The following is a 21,314-nucleotide window of genomic DNA, read 5'->3' as shown; positions in this document are numbered from 1 at the left end:
ATGATCTAGCAAACTGTGAGTGACGTCACAGACACCCACGGCAAAGAAGCACGTGTTTTACATATCCTGGTTTAGTGTGGTCTTGTTTGAATATTCGGGAATAAAGCACTCAATTCACAGCATTGTTCATTTGGAGTTGAGGGGTAGGGATTTGTGAAGCACGTCTGTGGGTTTATCTTGAAGAATTTGTAGGTTATATGTATTTGTTGCCGTGTGCGGATGCAGAGAAATATACCACATCTCGGAACACCTGGTGTCATCGGGGGCACTATCCACTATCCATGTTAAAAAGTGGTATATAATGTTATATAGGTGGGGACAACTACCCAACTGCCCCCGTGGGCTACCTGCGATCCTGATAACGCGTGTAACACGTCACTTTACAGCAAGCATCCCTTGTGTCATCATTGTTACCCCACAGTGAACACGTGTAACATCATTGTTAGTTCACATCAAGCACCTTGTGTCATCATTGTTACCTCCCATGAACACCTCGTGACATTGTTACTTTATAGTGAACACATGTAACATTGCTTTTAGTTCACAACGAACACCTTGTGTCATTGTTATTTCACATTGAACACATTAAACGTCACTTCTACTTCACGAGCGGCGTGTTCACTACACGTTCACAGATTTATGTGGATCTTTTACCATAGGTGGATACTGACCGGACGGTTGTGTGTGTTGTACAAGTATTTGGTTGACAGATATTTAATTGTCATTTTACATGGGAACTCTTTATTCCGTTCCCTTTATCATTACTTAACAAATTTAATATACAGAGCGTGTGTAATATACAGAGCGTATGTAATATACAGAGCGTATGTAATATATAGAGCGTATTCGCATTCTTGCACTCAGATCAGGGTTCTTTTGTTCTCATGTCGTAATAGTTTACTGAATGAAAATCTGTATGTATACTGACATATGAAATATGTTCCTCCGGCATTAATGCTTGACCTTTCAACTCTGAACAGACTTTGCCTTCACGAGCATATCGTCCCTGTCCGCAGTAGAATATATGTGTGAACTTCGTAATGCCTTGAAGCCTTATCTGATGAATGAGCATGGAACGTTCTTTTCGACCTAATATTGGTCATTTGTTCACCTCGACGCAGTTATCTACCTTTCAGTAATGTGTTTGGAAACGAGTCACGTTCGTCGTTATTCAGGCCGTATTCCCTACATAAATCCGAAACTCACGCCCACATATAAAAGCGCGGGTGTTTCATTGTGCGTCTCGCCGCGCTAGACTCGCCAACATCCCTGACTACCGACAACATCGGATTTCAGATGGATCTCCTCAAAATCACCATTATATTATTGTGCACTTTCTACCCAGCTCAAGGTAAGACTATCCTTACTTTTAAGTTTTAAATTATTGAATTGAATTATAAATTCAATTCAAAATTATAAAGTGTATATAAACCAAGTATTTAAACAATGATGCTTTACTTATGCGTTTTTTCGGCGTTATTTCACAGTGTATGCATAATGCATCACGCATCTAATAATCGTTAATGATGAATCACTTTGTTTTATGTCTGCAGCCGTCATATAATCATAGACCTATACGAATTATAAAGACAAGTATTGATTATCACTACTCAACTTATCTCGTACATTTATTGAGTTAATTCAACCCAGTAATAACTTACCTGTTAGGTCACGTGGTATATTTTATCAATAACTTAATAAAACATTTGCATATTCTCTCTCTCTCTCACTCACACAGACACATAAACACACTCACTACTTGTGAACATGTGTTAACATGTATTGGTACTTGATTGTATAATGTCTTTGTTACGATATATTATTAAGTCTTATGAGATAACGATACGCTGCTGTTATAAAGCTAGTGGTTATATTCCTATCGTAATGTCAATATTCCTTCCTTCCAACCCCCCCACCCCCACCCCACCGTGATGATGCAACAATACCCCACAGTTATGCTGTGCATCTCAGACTAGATACCGTTATCTGTGTAAAACATGTCAACGTACTTGTTTTTAACCAATCCCGTTCGTTCCCGGGACAACGCCCACACAGGTGATAGAACTATTACCCCCTCGTTGACGCACAACTAACAACCAGGGGCGATAACATATAGGTATGACGTGTATTCACAACCAGAACCAGCCAATCAAGGTTTCTCACCGGGACAGCGCCCATTCCATTGATACCGGCGGTGAATCCATTGCAGATTGCGTTCTCTTTACATTAGAGTGCTACCTTACCGTGTTACAGAATACCTGCCTCAGCTTAGGAGACGGGACTAAGAGTTAGAATGGAGAAATATTTACAAATAGTACAGGTGTAGTTGCCCTCACATAAAATCAAAACTTTAAACTTCATCGTTATTCAAACGTGGATCATGATGTCTGCAACGTTTTTTACAATATTTTTCTATAGCCTGGAAACAGTGATACGAAATGTATTTTTTCTGAGATAAAGAGATTTTCACTGAGGAATTAGAGCTAATAGTGGAATAATGTCAATTTAATTCAATTCAATGAAAACTGAAATGCATTAATTCTCATCCGAACTAAAAACTGCGAAATTGAAATATGCGCTAAAATGTCAATGTTCAGCCAGTAATGGCGTAATGGACAACATTTTATCAAAGTAATTACGTATGTCTTTCAATATTGGTCTTTTAAAAGGCTGTTTGATCCTATTGTTTCGTCAATTCTCTCAAGAGTTATGACGTAAACTTACAACTATTCCATTAATAGTTCAGATTTGTGCAAGAACTAGGTTAGCACGGATGGAACAATGCATGCTCAGCGGCCTAGTTAGCACAGATGGTTCTCTGTCTGGAGGCCAATGTGGAGACTTTACTACCATTTCTCAAGGCACCTAACATCTGTTCAGGCAACAGAGAGGAAAAACATTCCACATACATATCAAGTGATCATATTTAAGAGAGTTTGACAGTTTACCGACGCATTTACCAGCAACAATTACTTACACGAACTTATTAAGTACAGAAACAAAAAAGATAAACGGAGTCTGTTGCAGTCGTTAAACGTTCACGTAACCTCAATACAAATACTTTAAGTGAGGCTTATGGAATTGGTGAAAATGTTGACATATCCATATGTTTCAAATCATAAAAAAATTCTTGAATCTCGACATTACACAATGATACACAGAGATAAGCGAAACTTTTACATTGGCTGTCTAGAGGTCCAGGAATGTGAAACTTGGGTAATTATTTTTGAAAATCGTGTCTCTGCACGTCTCACTGGAATAAACATTCAATCTTGCTTTCTATCAGGACAGTTCTGCTGGTATTTGAGAATAGACAGCAAAAATTCCAAAGGCACCCATTGTATGAAAGAACAAAACAGTCGGACAAGACAACGAAACATTTGAAAATTGGATATGATAGAACATTGCACACATTATTAAACACTACTTGGCTGAAAACAGTCCCCGAATCACTGCTACAGTAATGACATCTGTATGGAATATCTCATCATCGTCCCACAACATGTTATTTGTTTTGTCGTTAGACACAATTAAACACAGATCACCTATTTTATTGATTGAGTGATATCGATGTTCCATGTTCCAGGGAAAGGGACATATATGTCATTGGCGATGTACGTAAACATCATCGACAAACAACTGCATCATTCTATCCTCGTCTGTCTTCTGTTACTTCGTTTTCATGGCTGTAAACTTCCCTAACGTGTTCCGTTTCACATCATACAACCCCATTTGTCTTTTCGAGGAGTCGTTTTTTTACATAACGCACAAGATTTTCCTGTTTAGACTTTTATTTTATTCAGATGAATATATACTGAACAGGGGAAGAAACGCAGCTCTGGCTTCTTGTCAGGTTTTAAACAGAAGATGTAAACACGAACGCTTACTTGTGTTTGCTTACTTGCGTTTGCTTACTTGAGTTTTTGGACTTTTTCCAGTCCAAAGAAAAGTCAATAAAGATAAAAAGCACAGCAGTCGAGACGGCAGATCTAAAATCGCCTAGATGGAAAGCTGCCCATTTGAAATCATCCACTTTCCTTGAACGTCAAAAACTGATATTTCTCTTTAGATACTTAGCTCAGATGCGCAACACTTTCTCTAAATTGGCGCAAATCCAAGATTTCAGACTTTCTCTTCCTTGTTTCACTAAATTGCTTATCAAGGAACATACGTGACGCTGTGTCTCCTGGAGAAATGCATCTTCACAAAGACAAATTCCATTCGTTACAATGTTTATAAAGTATTTCTTTCTCTGTTATGGCAACTGCTTGAAATAAGCGAAATATCCGGCAAGATGGGACAGATCACATGGGACATATTTTCTTCTCAAATAGTTTGCAGTCACTAGTTTTATTCCTGCCTCTTCAGGTGAAACCCGTGGAGATCGCTGTCAGATGATCTTTAATAACCCTTTCTTGTCGTAACAGGTGACTGATGTCACCACGTGGTCAGTGAGTCTCGCAGACTTAGTTGACACTTGCCATCGTATCTAATTTGCCATATAGTTGAACTATTGCTGAGTGTAACGTTAAACAACAAAGATCTGCTTATGTAATAGCCACTCATCGCTCAGTGAAATCTGCTTTGATGGATAATTGAGACTGGCTATTCTCTGGCATTTAATTCATATAAATATACCTCTGGTGTTGTCCCTTTTGACATTTTACAGCGGTCTACAATTCTGCAGAAGGGGTGGAGGCAAAGGGGTAGGGGGATTAGGTGGTATAGGTGCCTGAGCGGCGGTAGTATTAAGGTATGTGAGTGAGTTTAATTTTACGCCGCACTCAGCAATATCCCAGCTATATGACGTTGTTTTGTTGGTCTGTAAATAATCGAGTCTGGATCAGACAATCCAGTGATCAACAGAATGAGCATCGATCCGCGTAATTGGGAACCGATGACATGTGTCAACCAAGTCAGCGAGCCTGTCCACCCGAGCCTGTTACGACAAGCATAGCTTCCTTTTAAGGCAAGCATGAATTGCTGAAGACCTATTCTACCCGGAGCTTCACTGGACGGTGGTATTAACGATGGATAAAACTAGAGATCACATAATAATATTAACCTATTATATGGTCTCCGATAAAACCAATGCTGTAATTAGAAATGGATCAGTTTCAGTTAATCGGTTCAAATATAAATGGGTGACTGCTAAAGGTCAATCCTTTCAGTAAGGAATTTACAATCAGATAAATATATATAATATCACTGAGACATCTTAGATAAACCACAAACTCCCCACATCCACAAGGATAAGTCTTGTTGTATGTATCATCTGTAAACATAAAACTGCCACCTGTTTATTGAAATAGTTCCCCAACAGTCTGCAGACTTTACTGTGCTCCAAATAAACAGGTTAATAAACATTTAGTATTGTATAATATACTTATATTTGTTGGATTAGAAAACCAGGTCTTCGGTTAATTAACCCACATATTTGAAAAGCCCAAACAGTATTTTCTGTTCTTGACCCTATCAATCGTCTAAGAGTCCCTAAACCACATTATTTTCCTTACTGCCTACGGCCATGCTACACTGAAGCCCCAAACGAAGTGTCATAGACTAAATCATTTCTACAAGTTTCCTTAAAACTTCATTTATTCAAACGATCTATTTATTTCAACATAAGTCCAGGGTGCACCGAAATTCTATCTCCTTTGTCTATGTAATGTATTCGGCAAACATTCGGTGTATACCCTCTTATCATAAACCCCCCTCCGGGCAGAACCCTTAATTCTCAAACGCTATCAATACATGTCAGTTAACACCTCCCTACGTCGGCGAATCTTACGTATGTACATGTGCATGGGCTAGTGACCTTGCACAATGTGGCGTAATGGCCCTGTGTATAAAAACCTGACTGATATGGTCCGTCGACAGAGACCAACCGGAGAGACCACCCAGCGAGACCAACCAGCAAGACCAACCATGGAGACTAGATCATCGACAGAAGTGGACGGATTGTGCGTCTAGTCGGGGTGTCGGCCAAGGCCGTCGCCCCATTTGCGACTACGTCGACGATGAAGAATCGCCGTCGGACTTCTGAACGTGTGTAAGTGACAGAGCGGGTCTCCACATCGGGATCATTGGCCGCTCAGTCCCGATGTGCGTTATGTCACATGTTTACCACTGTGTATACCATTTCGACCATCATTCGACCAAACAATAATAAAACATGGCTGCTGCTGTCTTCATCTCTAACACCGAATTATGTCCTCCCTGTCTCTCGTCCACCATCCTAAACTACCACCCGAGAGCGACCACGACGGACGCTCTTGGACAGAAGCAAGTGTAGATTTCCACGGGCTCTTGAGTCTCAATGAGTCTGACATTCACTGTAATTACTAATATCAAAATTATACATATTCAAATTATGAACGTTACTTTACCCAGTTTAGGATACCATGCACTTTCCGTATTTGGGGCAACGTCCGCTCTACATTTTATATCTTCCCAAACCCATTCCCTTATCATGGAATGAGTATAATTATGCAGGAGTTAACATGTATATCCGATCTTTCTTAGTGGTTCCTACCGGTAGCCCCAGTCCAGGAAGGTAACTATTATCTGAGCTGAAGAGGATAACAGAGCCTAAGTATCTGTTATGTGACGTAGGTAGCTGGTGTGAAAGATGCTATGACTTCGATATACATGCTTTATGGGTTTTCATGCTGTGGGCGCCTTTTAACGCCCGCATCGTGTCAAGGTGTTTTGTTGATAAAAACTCGTCAGCAAATAGTCATCGTTGTTTTGTTGGCTTGTTGTTATGTTGGCTTGTCAATATTCCAGCTATATGATGGCGGTCAGCAGTCTGGATATGATGACATGTGTTAACCAAGTCAGCGAGACTGACCACCCGATGCCGTTAGTCGCCTTTTGCAACAAACACGGGCGACTTTAAACGCCTACATGCTTTACCATGCCCGGCTCCCAGGATGTATTGGAGAGCAACAATAACCCAGGTCTTCATGGTTCACATAAGCCATCGGTGTCCCCGACTAGTTCAACATAAAATCCTCGTCACGGATACCATGCCAGAAATTATAAAATCCGTGCAAATCTTGAATTCATATGTGCGTGTAATATACTCTAGCTGGAACGATTCAGACAGAAACGCATAATAATCAGACAAATGTCAATGAGTATGCTTTAATGTAAGCAGCAAAAATAACATTTGGTCCATGAACTCTACCAACAGTGTCATACACATTCGTAACTGCTCGTCTCTGTCCGTGACCTACAAGAAGACTTCCGGCTTGCCGGAATGACACGAGTAGTTACGAATGTACCATACAGTTTGTGGGTTCTCGTAAATGGAGAAACGTTATACAGAATCGTTGCTTATCTAACGATGACTGTACACGGGAAGTACAGGTAATTATGGCCATATAGATGAGACTGACCGCTAGCATCTGAGGTGCGATAGGGGTGAACTTGTGACTCAAGCGTTCGCTCTTCACGCCGAAAGCCCTTGTTATGATTCCCCACATGGATACGATGCACGATGGCCATTTGAGGTGTTCACCGCCAAAATGTTGCTGGAATATTGCTAAGAGCGGCGTAAAAGCTAGGGGTGGGTATTTGCAGAGAAGTTTCATATCGCGATATATTGCGATGCGAAGGCATATATTGCGATATGTATTGCAATATATTTCAAGAAGTATTTTCAAACATGAAACTACTTATAATTGAGTTAATGCTTGATTTATAAAGCAAAATCAAAGTAACCGTGCTTGATGAAGCTTGTACAACAACTTTTAATCACGACAAAATCAAAATGTGATTAAATTTGGCACAAATTAAACAAGGAAATATCCGAATTTTCCGTAGTCGAAATACCGGTTTTCGATCATTGTATCACAATACCTGTCGTTTTCATGGCTTCATTTATTATATTGGGCAGCTCACACACTCCGGTCTATGGAGGTGACCCGACACGCTTTCAGTCATAGGTTTCTTGGTTTGTCATACAAACCCTGAAATATATTTGATACTAGTACGGAGAGCCCAAGGAAGTGGAGAATATGTCTAGAGTACCACACTTTCTGAAAATGAGGAAAGTCTCTGGGCTTCTTTTCATATCATTCTATGACTATAATTTTAAAAAATACTTTCATTTTTTAGATAAGATGTTAGTCAAGAGGTGAGTAGGTGGTTATTAATGCCTAATACATCGGGTATGTCCTTGTTGGAATGCTCCATTGGTGCTTAAACGCTTTAACTGTAATATTCTGCTGTACTGTTGCTGCATTTTCAGGGTGGTTCTTCAGTGTCTTCAAGACCCGACGTGTCTGTTACGAAAGCTACAAGCTCGGGTGCTTTACTGCGTCCACTCCCTACACAAACACTAACTACCTGCCCCGTTCACCGAACAGCCTAGGGGTCAAGTTCAAGTTCTTCACCAGCCCCACTATCTACCACACACTCGACCTCAAGTACAACCTCCGACGACTTCAGTCTAGAAACGTCTTCCAGCCTGATCAGCCCACCAAGATCATAATCCACGGCTTCAATGACAGGGGAGATAACCCATGGGTGCAAAGTATGGTGAAGGAACTCTTGAAAAAGGTAAACACATCTTGAAAATACCTGACTATTGTCTAGTTAATCTGGATGAAGGCTCTGACAGAAGGCTTCAAAGGATGAATAATAAAACAATTCAACACAAATGAAAATTCAGTCGATGACCAATTACTCTGGCTTTGACTTTATGGCTGAAGAAACCATGCATGCCACATTTTCCTTTTATATTTCGTTCACTTCAAATAATGTGCCATAAAGACGCTTTTGGTAAATTGTACTTAAACAAAGGACTGCTGTCTATGGCTCTTAATGGGTATTGCATTTCATCAATGATTGTCGATAATAATTTTCAAAGGTCATTATCCTGGACCGTTCATCGCTATGTTTTTGGCGAGGCACATGATAATCCGAACGAACTGAATACTGTTTAGAGAGGCGTTAAACCTGTCCCATTAATTCAGAATTATGGCGATGATGTCTCAATGCCAAGAGAAGTAATGGTGTGATGTTTTATGTGACAAAATGTTTACGTGGTCTGTCTAGAGGATTTATGTTTGGTGTGACGGATCCTTGCAGGGCTCAATGAACGTGGTCGTGGTGGACTGGAGAAAAGGGGCCAGCGTGTACGACTACAACCAGGCTGTGGCCGATATCCGGGTCGTGGGCGCCATGACAGCTAGACTGCTCACCAAACTTCAGGAACAAGGCGCAGACTCGGCAACCTTCCATTTGATTGGCCACAGTCTCGGCGCCCATATTGCAGGTTATGCCGGAAGTAGGAACACCGCCACTGGTCAAGTCGGGCGCATCACGGGTAGGATATTCTAACTTCCGGTATCCCGAGGTTTGGATTCAGACATGTACTGTTGCCTCCTGGCATGGGAATCAGTTCTTGATATATATTAGTGACACGCCCGTGTATAATCAGGCGGTCGGGTAGCCTCACTAGCTGATTTCCATGTACAACGTGAGACTCTCGTTGAATCTCGCCGTCGTGATACTGCTGGAATATTGCCAACTGTGAAATAAACTTAAGTCACATTGTTTTCTTAATGTAGGGATGTTTGTCAAAACGATCTCTTGTAGCAGTCATGTACAGGTGTGCTGACTGGGTAACACGTGTACGCATGCCATGATGTTCAGCGTGACGTCATGGGCTTTTTATTTCACAGTAACAGTTTTGTCATGAGTTGTAAGATTTTGATCTTTCTTTACCCATATGTAGTCCTTAATATTTGTACTGAAACTATTAATGTATCAGCGGTAATGTTGCTTCAAAACTACAACTTTCTATTCAAGTCAAGACGTAATTAGGGAGTTTGTAGGCAAATGAAACTACTTGAATCAGTTGAGTCTAGAACTTCCTTATCAACAACACAACCTTTCTTCCAGGTCTGGACCCCGCCGGACCGTCGTTCGAGGATATGAACCCCGCGGTAAGGCTGGACCCGACTGATGCAGCATTCGTTGACGTCATCCACACCGACACGGAGCCGTTAACACACATGGGTGAGAATGGTGCTCTAATCCCACATGACATAGACTGGAAATATACAAACGCACTCCCTTGCATCAACTATACGTTCATATGCCTCATATTACGTACTGGGGTAGCCAAGATGGCCACGCAATACTTTCATGTTGTTATCTTTTTCAGGCATGGGCATCAAGCAAGTGAGCGGCCACATGGACTTTTACCCCAATGGCGGGGTAGACCAGCCCGGGTGCCCCGCCCATATCGCTCATATGCTGGTGACACTTCTGTCGGGGAAATCAAGTAAGTGCTGACACCGATCACATAACCAGCTGGCGCTATCACCCTCACAGAAAAAATAATCATATTTAAGACTGTTGAAAAGTATAAAATTGTTTGCCACAAACATATCTTGTGCAATGTTATTTTGATTACCTCAGCTACAGTAGGGCCATTTTTCACAAAGCACTAAGGTGATCGTAAGTCATTAAGGATACTTTACTGCAATGCCACAGGTACCAAATAGTCAACAGGTTAACATTTAATAGAGGGTATCTATATCAATAACGTCATGACTGGTTGAGCGAACACTTATGGTTATACATGGATCCAGGATTTGTGTTGCATTGTTCATTTAACAGAGTTTGCGATAGGCTAATACAGTGGTGAAAGTGTTCACTCGACACGGTGACGACCCGATCCGATTCCCCATATGTGTACCATGTGTGAAGTCTAAGTAAGCTTAGTCGTAATGTTATTCTCGGTGCAGGAGTGTAACGAATAACACTGAGACTAGGTTTACTCAGACTGGCCATGTGTGAGGCCCATTTCTGTTGTCCCCCGTCGTGATATTGCTGGAATATTGCTGAAAGCGGCGGAAAACGCTATCACACACACAAGCACGTACGCACGCACGCACACACACACACTACTTAGAAAACATTGTTTGACACTACTTACAAAACATTGATTGGAGGATCAATATATCATGTGTGTTGGTTTCATCATTCCCTTTTTCCAGGTTTCATTGGATCGTTTGCCTGCAGTCACATGCGAGCCGTTTACATATTCACCGAGTCGGTCAAGTCCTCCTGTCAATTCAAGGCGACCCAGTGTCCATCAAGCACAAATCTCACCGCCAGTGCATGTACCAAATGTCCCGAAACCGGATGTCCACAAATGGGCTTCTACGCCGACTTATACAAATCCCCTGGAATATATTTCATATCAACGCGAGATAAAGCGCCATTTTGTATATCACAACTAGCCCTTTAGAAATGAAATGCATCAAAATGTACGCCAGCAAAATTTAGAAATGTCCCATTTAGACATCATGCGTTTACACCTGCTGATTTGTGAGACCATTAAACGTATCAGTTCATAATACCACATATTCATTCCTAACTATTATATTCATTGTCGCACTGTCTGGTTCGCACCTGCATCAGGTGCGTGGTTGGAAACCATTGTCCTCGTCGCCTTGTTCATAACTCACAAACGACCATTGTCACCAGAAACAAACAAATAAAGATACAAATTTAAAACTGTTTTATTTCACATCATTTAGTGCAGGGCATACTTGCACGGCGTCATGGTAACGTATTCATGGTAACAATGGTTACCCTTCCATTTCCTTACATTACCAAAAAGTTAGTGAGTGTGGTTTTACGCCGCGTTTAGCAATATAATGACGAGGCTTTCACACATTGTACCCATCACGTCTATTTCGTCGTCTTGTTGAAGATTTCTTCATATGAACAATTGAATAAAGAATCACAATGATTAATATATGACATAACACAATGACAAGTGTTAAGGAAACGTGAACAAACAGTGCCAGTGCCAGTGCCGAGTACATCATACAATGAGTGTTTAGCATATGGTAGCACAGTGAGTGCCATACTGTCATGAAAATTGCAGAAAGCATGTGGAAATCAAGCTCGCTAACAAAACCTGGTTCCGCTTTCCCAGTGCAAATCGTTATCTTGTTCACAACCGGGGCCTGTCACAGTGCAATAGAACACAGTCCAGTTTTGACCACTTTGCATACATTTTATTGTATTGTATCACCCGACCTTTCCTTCGCTGTAGTAATATTGCATCGGTATAGAATACAGAAGTGCTTGCTACAGATACACATGTCTCTACAGAACACTTTTTACAAGACAGAAAACTTCAGCATTGTCTGTGTGTCTTCACAAAGACGACATGGAAGCAAGACGGCGGCGCAATGTTTCGGTATGTACAAGCAAACGCTGTACTTTTCTGTTATATATAAGGGAGATTCCGCTTGTAGGAGTATATCTTTAATAATTCCTTTCCTACCAATGCTTCCCTGTGAAAACTGCATACAATATAGCGTCTAGTGCAGTGGTTACACGTCAGTGGAAGAGTTGGGAGACAATCCTCTGATATCAACACATGTTCCGGAAACCGTGTGATAGCCATATGCTGCCCTCACTTCTTATAGCGATTTCTCTTGGACAGAATACTCTCCTGTAACACAGAATCATGAATGAGTGAGCCCCTCTCTCAGACATATGAGCATACATTACATAGGAGTCCAATGATTTAGGAAGAGTAGGAATGGATGTCAGGCTAGGAGTATGACAAGGCACAATCCCACCCTAGGTCAGTATGACAAGATATATAGTGAACACACCGTCCTCAAATCCCACCCTTGGTTAGTATGACAAGATATATAGTGAACACACCGTCCTCAAATCCCACCCTAGGTCAGTATGACAAGATATATAGTGAACACACCGTCCTCAAATCCCACCCTTGGTTAGTATGACAAGATATATAGTGAACACACCGTCCTCAAATACCACCCTAGATCAGTATGACAAGATATATAGTGAACACACCGTCCTCAAATCCCACCCTAGGTCAGTATGACAAGATATATAGTGAACACACCGTCCTCAAATCCCACCCTAGGTCAGTATGACAAGACATACAGTGAACACACCGTCCCCAAAACACGCTCCAGGTCAGTATGACAAGACATACAGTGAACACATCGTCCCAAGTCAATAGCGGCCTCTACTGAGTAATGGTACCGAAAAATCAGTTGTCAATTTCGTGTAAAATATCAGTGTCAAACTACCCTGCACAGAAGTCCAGCATTTTGAAATGGAATTCAAGAATTTTAGCAATGAAATCTTCAAATCTTCAATGAAGTTCACGGATAATAATGAAGAAATATCACCAAGAAGCAAGTACTTTGTCACTCCAAGTTTCAGTTCAGAGTCGTTAACTCAGTCCGATATAACAACAGTCATTAACCGGGTGATGCTTAGACTAATCCATCCATTAGAGACAGTCTTTGATACCCACCCCATCCCATCCCACCTCTGCTGCTATCTACCCTGCAGTCTCACCTATGCTGCGTGTGAACAGCGATGGTTGTCAGACGTTGCAAATGCACGCCGTTGCTGGAGCGCCAGAAGCCGAGATAATCGAAGTAGGTGTAGACCCTCTGGAAGGTAACATACACGTCCTCGATGTCGCCTAAGTCTGATGGCGTCACAAACATTTTCTGCACCTCTTCGCCAGGGGAGAACGCACCACTACAAACGTTATTGTTACAGGATGACATGACAAGCATTTAACAAACAATAACATCATGTACGATTGTAAAATGTATATTGAATACCCTGAGCTCATCCGCTACCTCGCCACCCTTGTTTTTAAACCTGATTCGAATAAAACAAGTGACTGAGTTTGACGTTTGGTTGCTTTCAGCAATATCACGGCGGTGGACACCAGAAATGATGAGCTTCACACATTTTGCTCATGTGAGCAATAGAAACCGGGTCTTTGGCATGACGAGCGAACGCTTTCACCCTTTGGCTACCCCACCGCCCCTCGAATGACTCGGCACCAAATAAAGTGAGTGAATATAGTTTCACGCTGCTTTAAGTAGTATTCGAACACTATCCCACTGGGGGAACGAAATACACTTCACCCATTGCAGCCATGGAACGTGAATATTTAGTACCAGTAGGGCATTGTATGCAGCTTAACGGTCTGTGGTGACGAAGAAGAAAACGCGCAGCACTGACTTGAGTCAGTTCATTTCAATGTCCTGGTATTCAACCATATCAGACCTCTCAAATCAAGGACAACGATTCCCTACCGCACTTATTAGCACAGTGTCGAGACCATCACCAGAATATAGTGATTCTGGTTATAAGTGAAGGGTCTGCTGTGTTTGTTTCCTTTGTTGGTGTTGTATTTTTGTTGTTTTACGTTTGTTTGTTTTGGGTTGTTTTGTTTTCCCCACTTTTGTGGGGTTTCTTGGGTGTTTTGTTTTGTTTGTTTGTTTGCTTTGCTTTGTTTTGGGCGATGTGTTTGTTTGTTTTGGTTTGAAAGGGAAAGTAGGGTAGCCTACGTATGGTACGGAATATTCTGTACCTGTCCTCACCTGTGTACTTCCAGTAGGTCTGTCTGACCTTGTGAGCCATATAGCCGCACCTCCATACTTCCATGGATGACGGACATAGTGTCGGCAAGCGTCACCTTGACAAAGTAGGGGTAACCTGGAAACAACAATATTTTAATACACATTGTTATTTGTTTCATGTACGAGACAAGCGCCAGTCAATTAATTATTTGTTTTGCTATTTAAAAGAGTTAAATAAGAACGTGATTCCTTCAAAGCACTACAGTTCATCTGTCCTGGCATTTTTGCCATGATTATATGACAGAGCCGGGTGTCCTGACTGACTATAGTGCTGTGAAAGAACCCTTTCGTAGCAGATAATGATGATATGTTATGTCTTTAGCACATCGGAAACCCAAGACCAGTGAAGATCCTGGTAGAACAGGCCTTCAGCAACTCATGCTTGGCACAAAAACCGACTATGCATGTAAGAGACGACTAACGAGATCGGGTGGTCAGGCTCGCTGACTTGGTTGACACATGTCATCATATCCCAGTTGCGCAGATAGATCCTGTTGATCACTGGATTGTCTGGTCCAGACTCGAGTATTTAAAGACGGCCGCCATATAGCTGGCATATCGCTGAGTGCGGGGTAAAACTAAACTCACTCACCAGGAAACCCAAAACGTCTCATGTGGATCAGAAGAATCATAAGAAATTCCGTGAGATAGAGAAGAAGAGTTACGCAAAGTTACCCTTACATTATATGCAGTGAAATCTGTATTTATTTATTTATTTATTTATTTATTTATTTATTTATTTATTTATTTATTTATTTATTTATTTATAAAAAGTCTGTTAATATAAACTGCTTCTGTCTCTGTCAAGTTGTAATACAACTTAACCACTGTGAACAGAAGTAACAGGGATGTTTATTCAACGTACTGTTATTTTGGTCAGCTGCGACCGGATTACTAACCATTATTCTCGTAGCAAGTTGATTGTCGGGACTGTTATTTCAGTCATCTGTGACCGGATTACAAAGCATTGTTCTCGTAGCAAGTTGAGTCGGAACTGTCAAAGTTCTGTAATCCGTAATTGACACAGTCCGTATTATTAAGTGCACTTTATGATAAATCAAGAACAATTTTGCCGGGACTCAGAGAGCAGACATACCGCAATATGGACGTATAGGCCTGGTGTCCAGATAGAACGACCCTCTCGCTGGGGACTGGACGGATGGGTAGCCCATGACAGGGCAGGGGGTGTTGCCGCAGTGGAAGCAGTTGCCGCTGTTGAAGTTGCTGATGTTGGAGCAAGGGAAGGCCATGAAGGGACAGGGGGAGTTGACAGACTCCACGAACAGCTCGTTAGCTCTGTTGTGGTTGCAGCCGATGCTGAGCTCAGCCTCTGAGGTGCAGTAAACTCGAACGATGGTCATTTTCACACAAAACAGTTGTTGACAGAATTAATATATCTAGATACTTATGTAGAATATGTACAAAGGATTCGTAAAAAACTGTACTGTGCTTGACCACCTACCTAACAGAAATATGACTCAACAAAAGTGTGTCCACAAAAATAAATGTGTCTAAGAAAAAAAACTCTTTATGAATGTGTCAGATATAATAAAATTTAAAATAACCTTTGCATACAATAATATATAGTACAATAATGAACAATGAAATACACAATGTAGTAAACATTCTTATATTATATTCTTCTTTCATCATTTCGCACACGTAACATCTTTATCGTGAAATGAAAACATGAGTGAATACGAAAAGAAGAATTCCTCGAGGTAAAAAGCGTCACATGACTAAGTTATTTCATCAAATTCGCAGCATTCAAGATCACAGTAACGATTTCAAAAGTGTTACTGCCGACATGTCGAGGATAAAGAATATGTCTCATACAATTCACTGTTCTGACTTGCACTGTGTGCTCCCGTGTTTTTAAAGTTAGTAATAATGGCCCTTTGCTATGGTCTATATTCCAGTGCTTGCTCAAAGCGCCAACATTATTACCCTGAATAACCCCAGGTTTCTGTGAGGTGCTAGCAGGTTAATAGTCATATGACTCATCCCATCGGGTACCCATTTTCTGCTGGGCGAATATCGGCAAATTTTACAAACCCATTTGCCTAAAGTGAGACCACATGTATCACAGGCGCTTCGGTGTAGGGCAGGACTGTCAGGAGTCAAGCTTTCAAACACACTAACCCATCCAAGGACGTTGTTTTACTTCAGCTGATTTATGACCTCCGTTCTACCCACAGGACCATATGCCCCCGTATTTTCAAATTTACGCATTATAAGTTTTGTTGTTTACCTAAATATAAATACATGCGGTAATTTCCACATTTCACTATTTTCAAGGGAAAAGGTGTCATGCAAAGTTTCTACCGGTATGCCGCCTAACTGTCGACAAACACACACTACAAACATATATGTCAACAATAACCGTAGTATGCCCGACTCCTAATACTGACCTTCGACACCGGAACTATAAGCAGAAGACATGAAGCTTGCCCAGCTGTCCCTTGGACATCCGGGTTGCTGGACGCCGCCATTAGGGTAGAAGTCCACGTGGCCTACTGGCGTGATCATTCCAAACCCTGGTCACAGATACAGGAGTTTTACAGCTCAGTTCTCCAGCAGGCGATGTTTTACTTAACAGCAGTTATTTTCAAATTAGCTTGCCATTCTGTTAAGCAGTCGGGCAAGACTTTTAAATAGCTTGTTTATGACAACGCTATAATGCTGATACGTGAAAAAAGTATGACAAGCAGTTTCTTTTTATTACGCCGACCAGATAGGTATGTAAACTGTGATATTTAAAGGCCTCATATATTGTCGCTATCAATATTATGCAACTATTTTTATACTTATAACTGGCACATGTCAACAACTCCCTCTCCAGTTGCTCTTGTTCATTCCATCGTAACGTGTTTAGGAAAATTACTAAAAACTGCTAAAATAATTACTAAAAACATCCTTGGTAAATGTTTCTCTGACCTCCCAAAGTCTCGAACGGCGATCCGTCTGTATGAATGACGTCAACAAAATCTGCGTCAGTCGGATCCAGGCGGACCAAGGGAGACAAACCCTGGAAATTGGGCTCTGCTGGGTCCAGACCTGGGAAAACAGCAACTTGCGTGATGTTTGGAGGGTGACTGGGTAATGGAAATTACATAGTTTTGTGGTACGACCCGCATCTAGTTTTAATGATTCTAGATCATAGGCCGAAATGTTTGGTTTACCCTACTGAAAGTCAAACTTCCAGGCTTCTTACAACACCGGTTTCGAGTGATTTTTTGTATTTATTGTATACTGCTAATGAAAAAGCATGAACCTAGCAAATTTGTCCTGAAACGTCCATGGTAAAATGTGATTCCATTGGCGAAAGAAAATGGGTGTGTTAGAAGCTAAAAAGAGGTCCAAGCTGACATTCTATATTTGCATATACACATAAATGGCCCTCACTGATCCTTCTTCATTTGTTTTGGCTTTATCCCATCATGGCATCTCGCCAGCAGATGATAAAATTATTGGTAACTTGTTTTTGTGACTATATGTTATCTCACGAGTGGCTACAGCTGGCTGCAATAACACATTGCGAACAGCACAGGTTCCCGAATAACTCGTACACGTCAGTCAACTGAAAATATTTCACCTGTGATTCTTCCGGTTCCTGGGACTCTGTGACCAGCGTAACCAGCGATGTGAGCTCCAAGACTGTGGCCAATCAAATGATACTGACTAGTTTGACTTCCGGTCTCGTGATTGATAAACACAATCAGATTGGCTATTTCCGCTCCCACCAACCTCGTATTGGCTGCTGCTTGGATGTACGGGAAGCCAGCACCTCGCCCCCAGTCAACGGTAATGATGTTCATTGGTTCCTGAAACCGAGGCCGAGGTAATCCAGTGATCAACAGCATGAGCATCCATATGCGCAATTGGGAACCGATGACAAATGGACGACGTTAGGAACACCAAGGGAACACTCACCCTGGACTGTCCAGCTTGTCAAATTACCTTTCTGTCATTACTATTCAGATGTCGAAACGACTAAATATGACCTCCAGTCAAAATATCAACATGAGCGAGCGAATACTGTGCTGCGTTATTACGTCGTTATTATGTTAACGACATAGGCATGGTGGTAACTGACTATAAGTGAATAGAAACAGAATATTTTGAATAATAAAGGATGGGCCACTTTATAATATTCATTCATGGTAATCACTGTTGGATAAACTTAAATATACAACTGTGGCAAAAGAAAGACTGAATTTGACATTTACATTACAGCCATATTGCTACTTGATAATGTAAGTGATTTGCTAGATCCTTTACAGTTTGCAGGGCGTGGAACGGACGATGCAACAGTAACTATCCTGTAAACTATTTACTCTCATCTGGGGACTTGTTACAACTATATAAGAATCATCTTTATTGATTTGTCTTCCACCTTCCACCTTTTTTTTTGAAAAGTCATCATGCATGCAATAACTACTATCTCAGCCACTTTACCTTCTTGGGTGAATTGTATAAGAATAATCAGCAATCATTTTGCATATGTTGAGGCCGTATTTGGTACAAAAAGAATTTCATCCGGGATAATAAAGTGATTATCGTATCTTAACTAAATTCAAAAACTAAGCAGTCATAGAAAAAACTGCATAACATAGAGGCCAAGGTATTTCAAACATAGATATATATATTCTAAGACGTCATTTTAAGATGTGTATTTTAATTGATTCTAGTACAGAGTTGCGTTTGAAAGGTGCGCCATATTCAATGTAGATCCGAAGTTGTTAGGACATTAAGATCAGGCGCGTAGCAAACCATTTTTTTCGTGTAGGCTCGATAGGTTTGGTCAGCGCTTTATATTTAGATAGTACTGTTTTGAGAGATTGCACGACCTAATTAGCAACAACCATGTGTAGGCCCTAGCATTTTTTTCTAATGATAGCTACGCCACTGTAGGTTACCTTCCTAAGGAACTCCGTGGTGAGATTCTTCACCCAGGCAAGTGTGCTCCTTGCAAGAAAGCCATGCAGGATGATCTTGACCGGAAGTCTGTGGTCGAAATTGGACTCGAGGAGGCTCCGTCTGTTTCCTATCTCCAGCACATCGGGAACTGTCGGATGCTGTCGGGTGAACAGTCGGAACACTGTGCCGATGAACTGAGGGTCCTGTGGGACCTCGCCGGTGTTGTTGAAGGGGTAGCTGTTGCTGAAGCACCCCAACCTCGGGTAACAAACGCTGCCAAAGTCATGCTCCCTGCGGTGATGACGGTGGCGGAAATACTCGCGGACGCCGTTGTGCCGTGTTGACACGGACGCTGAAAACAGAGATATTCTACTCTTTAGTTTAGGATTACAATGATATTTGAAATATCCCCTCTGTTCGAAAATACATCACCGATATTATGCCAGCACTGCACGAAGGAATATTTTTTACGACAGTCTTAGCTTTAAGACAACTATGCACAAAAAACACCAGTTACATTAAGGCTAATCGTACCTTCCACTGGAAACTGACAGGTATCTTACTCTCTATGAATTACAATATCAGCCGATCTGGTTCGGGGTTAAGGTAAAACGAAGTTTACGGTTATTGACCTATATAGCAAAGTACTTGAGTATCTATCTGTGAACCTGTCTGTCTACTGGACATTCTAGACAAAGACCACGGAACCACCATGCGGCAGTTTGACTATTCCGCCTTCCGGCCAACCATGTTGCCTACAGGTACTTGTTTTATCAGGGACCGGGCAAGAAAACAAAACGTATCGCCCTTTAACCACTTTTGGGGGATCGAACCTCCCGAGCTCCTGTTAGGTGCTTTGTCTACAAGGTCAGAGGTGGTCCCGTGGTTTAAGACTAAGCAGAACTACCTCGTGAGAATAAAACCGGATATCGGCCCTTGAACTCGCTTTGACATTGACAATGTAGGTAAATGGCTCATGTTATGTTGCATTATGTTCGGCAGGTTGTTACTTTGCTTTGTTAACGAATGACGGTCAACGAGCTGTGACAATCTCTTAACAATGAGGGACTAAGGTATTTCAGGCATATTCAGTTAACACTGTACAAAACATTCTTCTGACCTTAGTGACAAAACATGACATGTAAAGGCACCATCTACACCTACGCTTATTCACTTTCATATATTTTAAAGCAACTCTATAATTATTTGCTCATGTTCACAAGACATTAAAACGGCATGATAAAAGTATAAAAGTACTAAGTGACTAAATATTTGTTAAATACCAAATATTCGCCATTGTGGCGAATAGGGTATTCTTGGCAAAAGACTAGCTTCTAACGGGACTCTGTGTGGTACTTTAGACAGTACTAGTGCTACAGTTCTACGCCGTCATCGAAGGTGGCATGAATCTGTTTTACAAATCAACCTTGTATACGTCCTAGCTTCACACATAAAAACACTGATCTCTTAATGATAATTTCAAAACCACCTACCATCCACCAAGAGTACCAGTATTCCAGCAAGGATGGGTGCTAATGTCTGCGCCATTTTCCTGACCGAACCAAATGTTTGGTCCGGAATAATTGCTTTACCACACACAACCTTGCCTTCAACTGCCCCTGGGTCAGCCGAGTTTAACCCCGTCACTTCTGAGTATGTTTATCAAACAAAAACTGACTTCTACTCAGTTTAAACAGTTTTAAGAGTTGATGTCATTGGACAAGCTTAGATTGCCCTTTCTTCTCAACCAATGGTCTGTAGAGCTTCTGCTGCTTTGTTTAACAGTTGAACGTTTTCTACGGTAGGCTCGTTAGCTTGTAGGAGGTTAATTGTAACGGAAGAACTTACTTTGGATTTATGCTTCAGTTGCTGACCTGTGTTAATTAGCCCCTGATGGCGAATAATGACCTCAACCGTCTTAAAGAC

The 21,314-nt window shown here is 41.4% G+C and overlaps 2 protein-coding genes across 2 annotated transcripts; one reads left to right on the top strand and one right to left on the bottom strand.

The window, feature by feature from the left end:
- The first annotated feature begins 1,296 nt into the window (after positions 1 to 1,296).
- On the top strand, positions 1,297 to 11,275 carry LOC137291575 (pancreatic triacylglycerol lipase-like). Its single transcript, XM_067822955.1, has 6 exons — positions 1,297 to 1,351; positions 8,258 to 8,568; positions 9,100 to 9,337; positions 9,916 to 10,032; positions 10,181 to 10,300; positions 11,019 to 11,275. The coding sequence occupies exons 1-6, from the start codon at positions 1,297 to 1,299 to the stop codon at positions 11,270 to 11,272; spliced, it is 1,095 nt and encodes a 364-aa protein (XP_067679056.1). The 3' UTR covers positions 11,273 to 11,275.
- Positions 11,276 to 11,530: 255 nt separating this feature from the next.
- LOC137290851 (pancreatic triacylglycerol lipase-like) lies at positions 11,531 to 21,026 on the bottom strand. The gene is made up of 9 exons (XM_067822005.1): positions 20,882 to 21,026; positions 19,388 to 19,740; positions 18,064 to 18,292; positions 17,406 to 17,525; positions 16,880 to 17,005; positions 15,565 to 15,798; positions 14,430 to 14,544; positions 13,384 to 13,572; positions 11,531 to 12,493 (listed from the first exon to the last, which is right to left on the bottom strand). Exons 1-9 carry the CDS (start codon positions 20,934 to 20,936, stop codon positions 12,412 to 12,414), a joined length of 1,503 nt encoding a protein of 500 aa, XP_067678106.1. The 5' UTR covers positions 20,937 to 21,026; the 3' UTR covers positions 11,531 to 12,411.
- Between the last annotated feature and the right edge of the window lie 288 nt (positions 21,027 to 21,314).

This window comes from Haliotis asinina, chromosome 7, assembly GCF_037392515.1.
Source record: "Haliotis asinina isolate JCU_RB_2024 chromosome 7, JCU_Hal_asi_v2, whole genome shotgun sequence".
NCBI classification, from domain to species: Eukaryota; Metazoa; Mollusca; class Gastropoda; order Lepetellida; family Haliotidae; genus Haliotis; species Haliotis asinina.
Note: the sequence above shows the minus strand (reverse complement) of the source record. Positions and strands in the feature narration are given on the sequence as shown.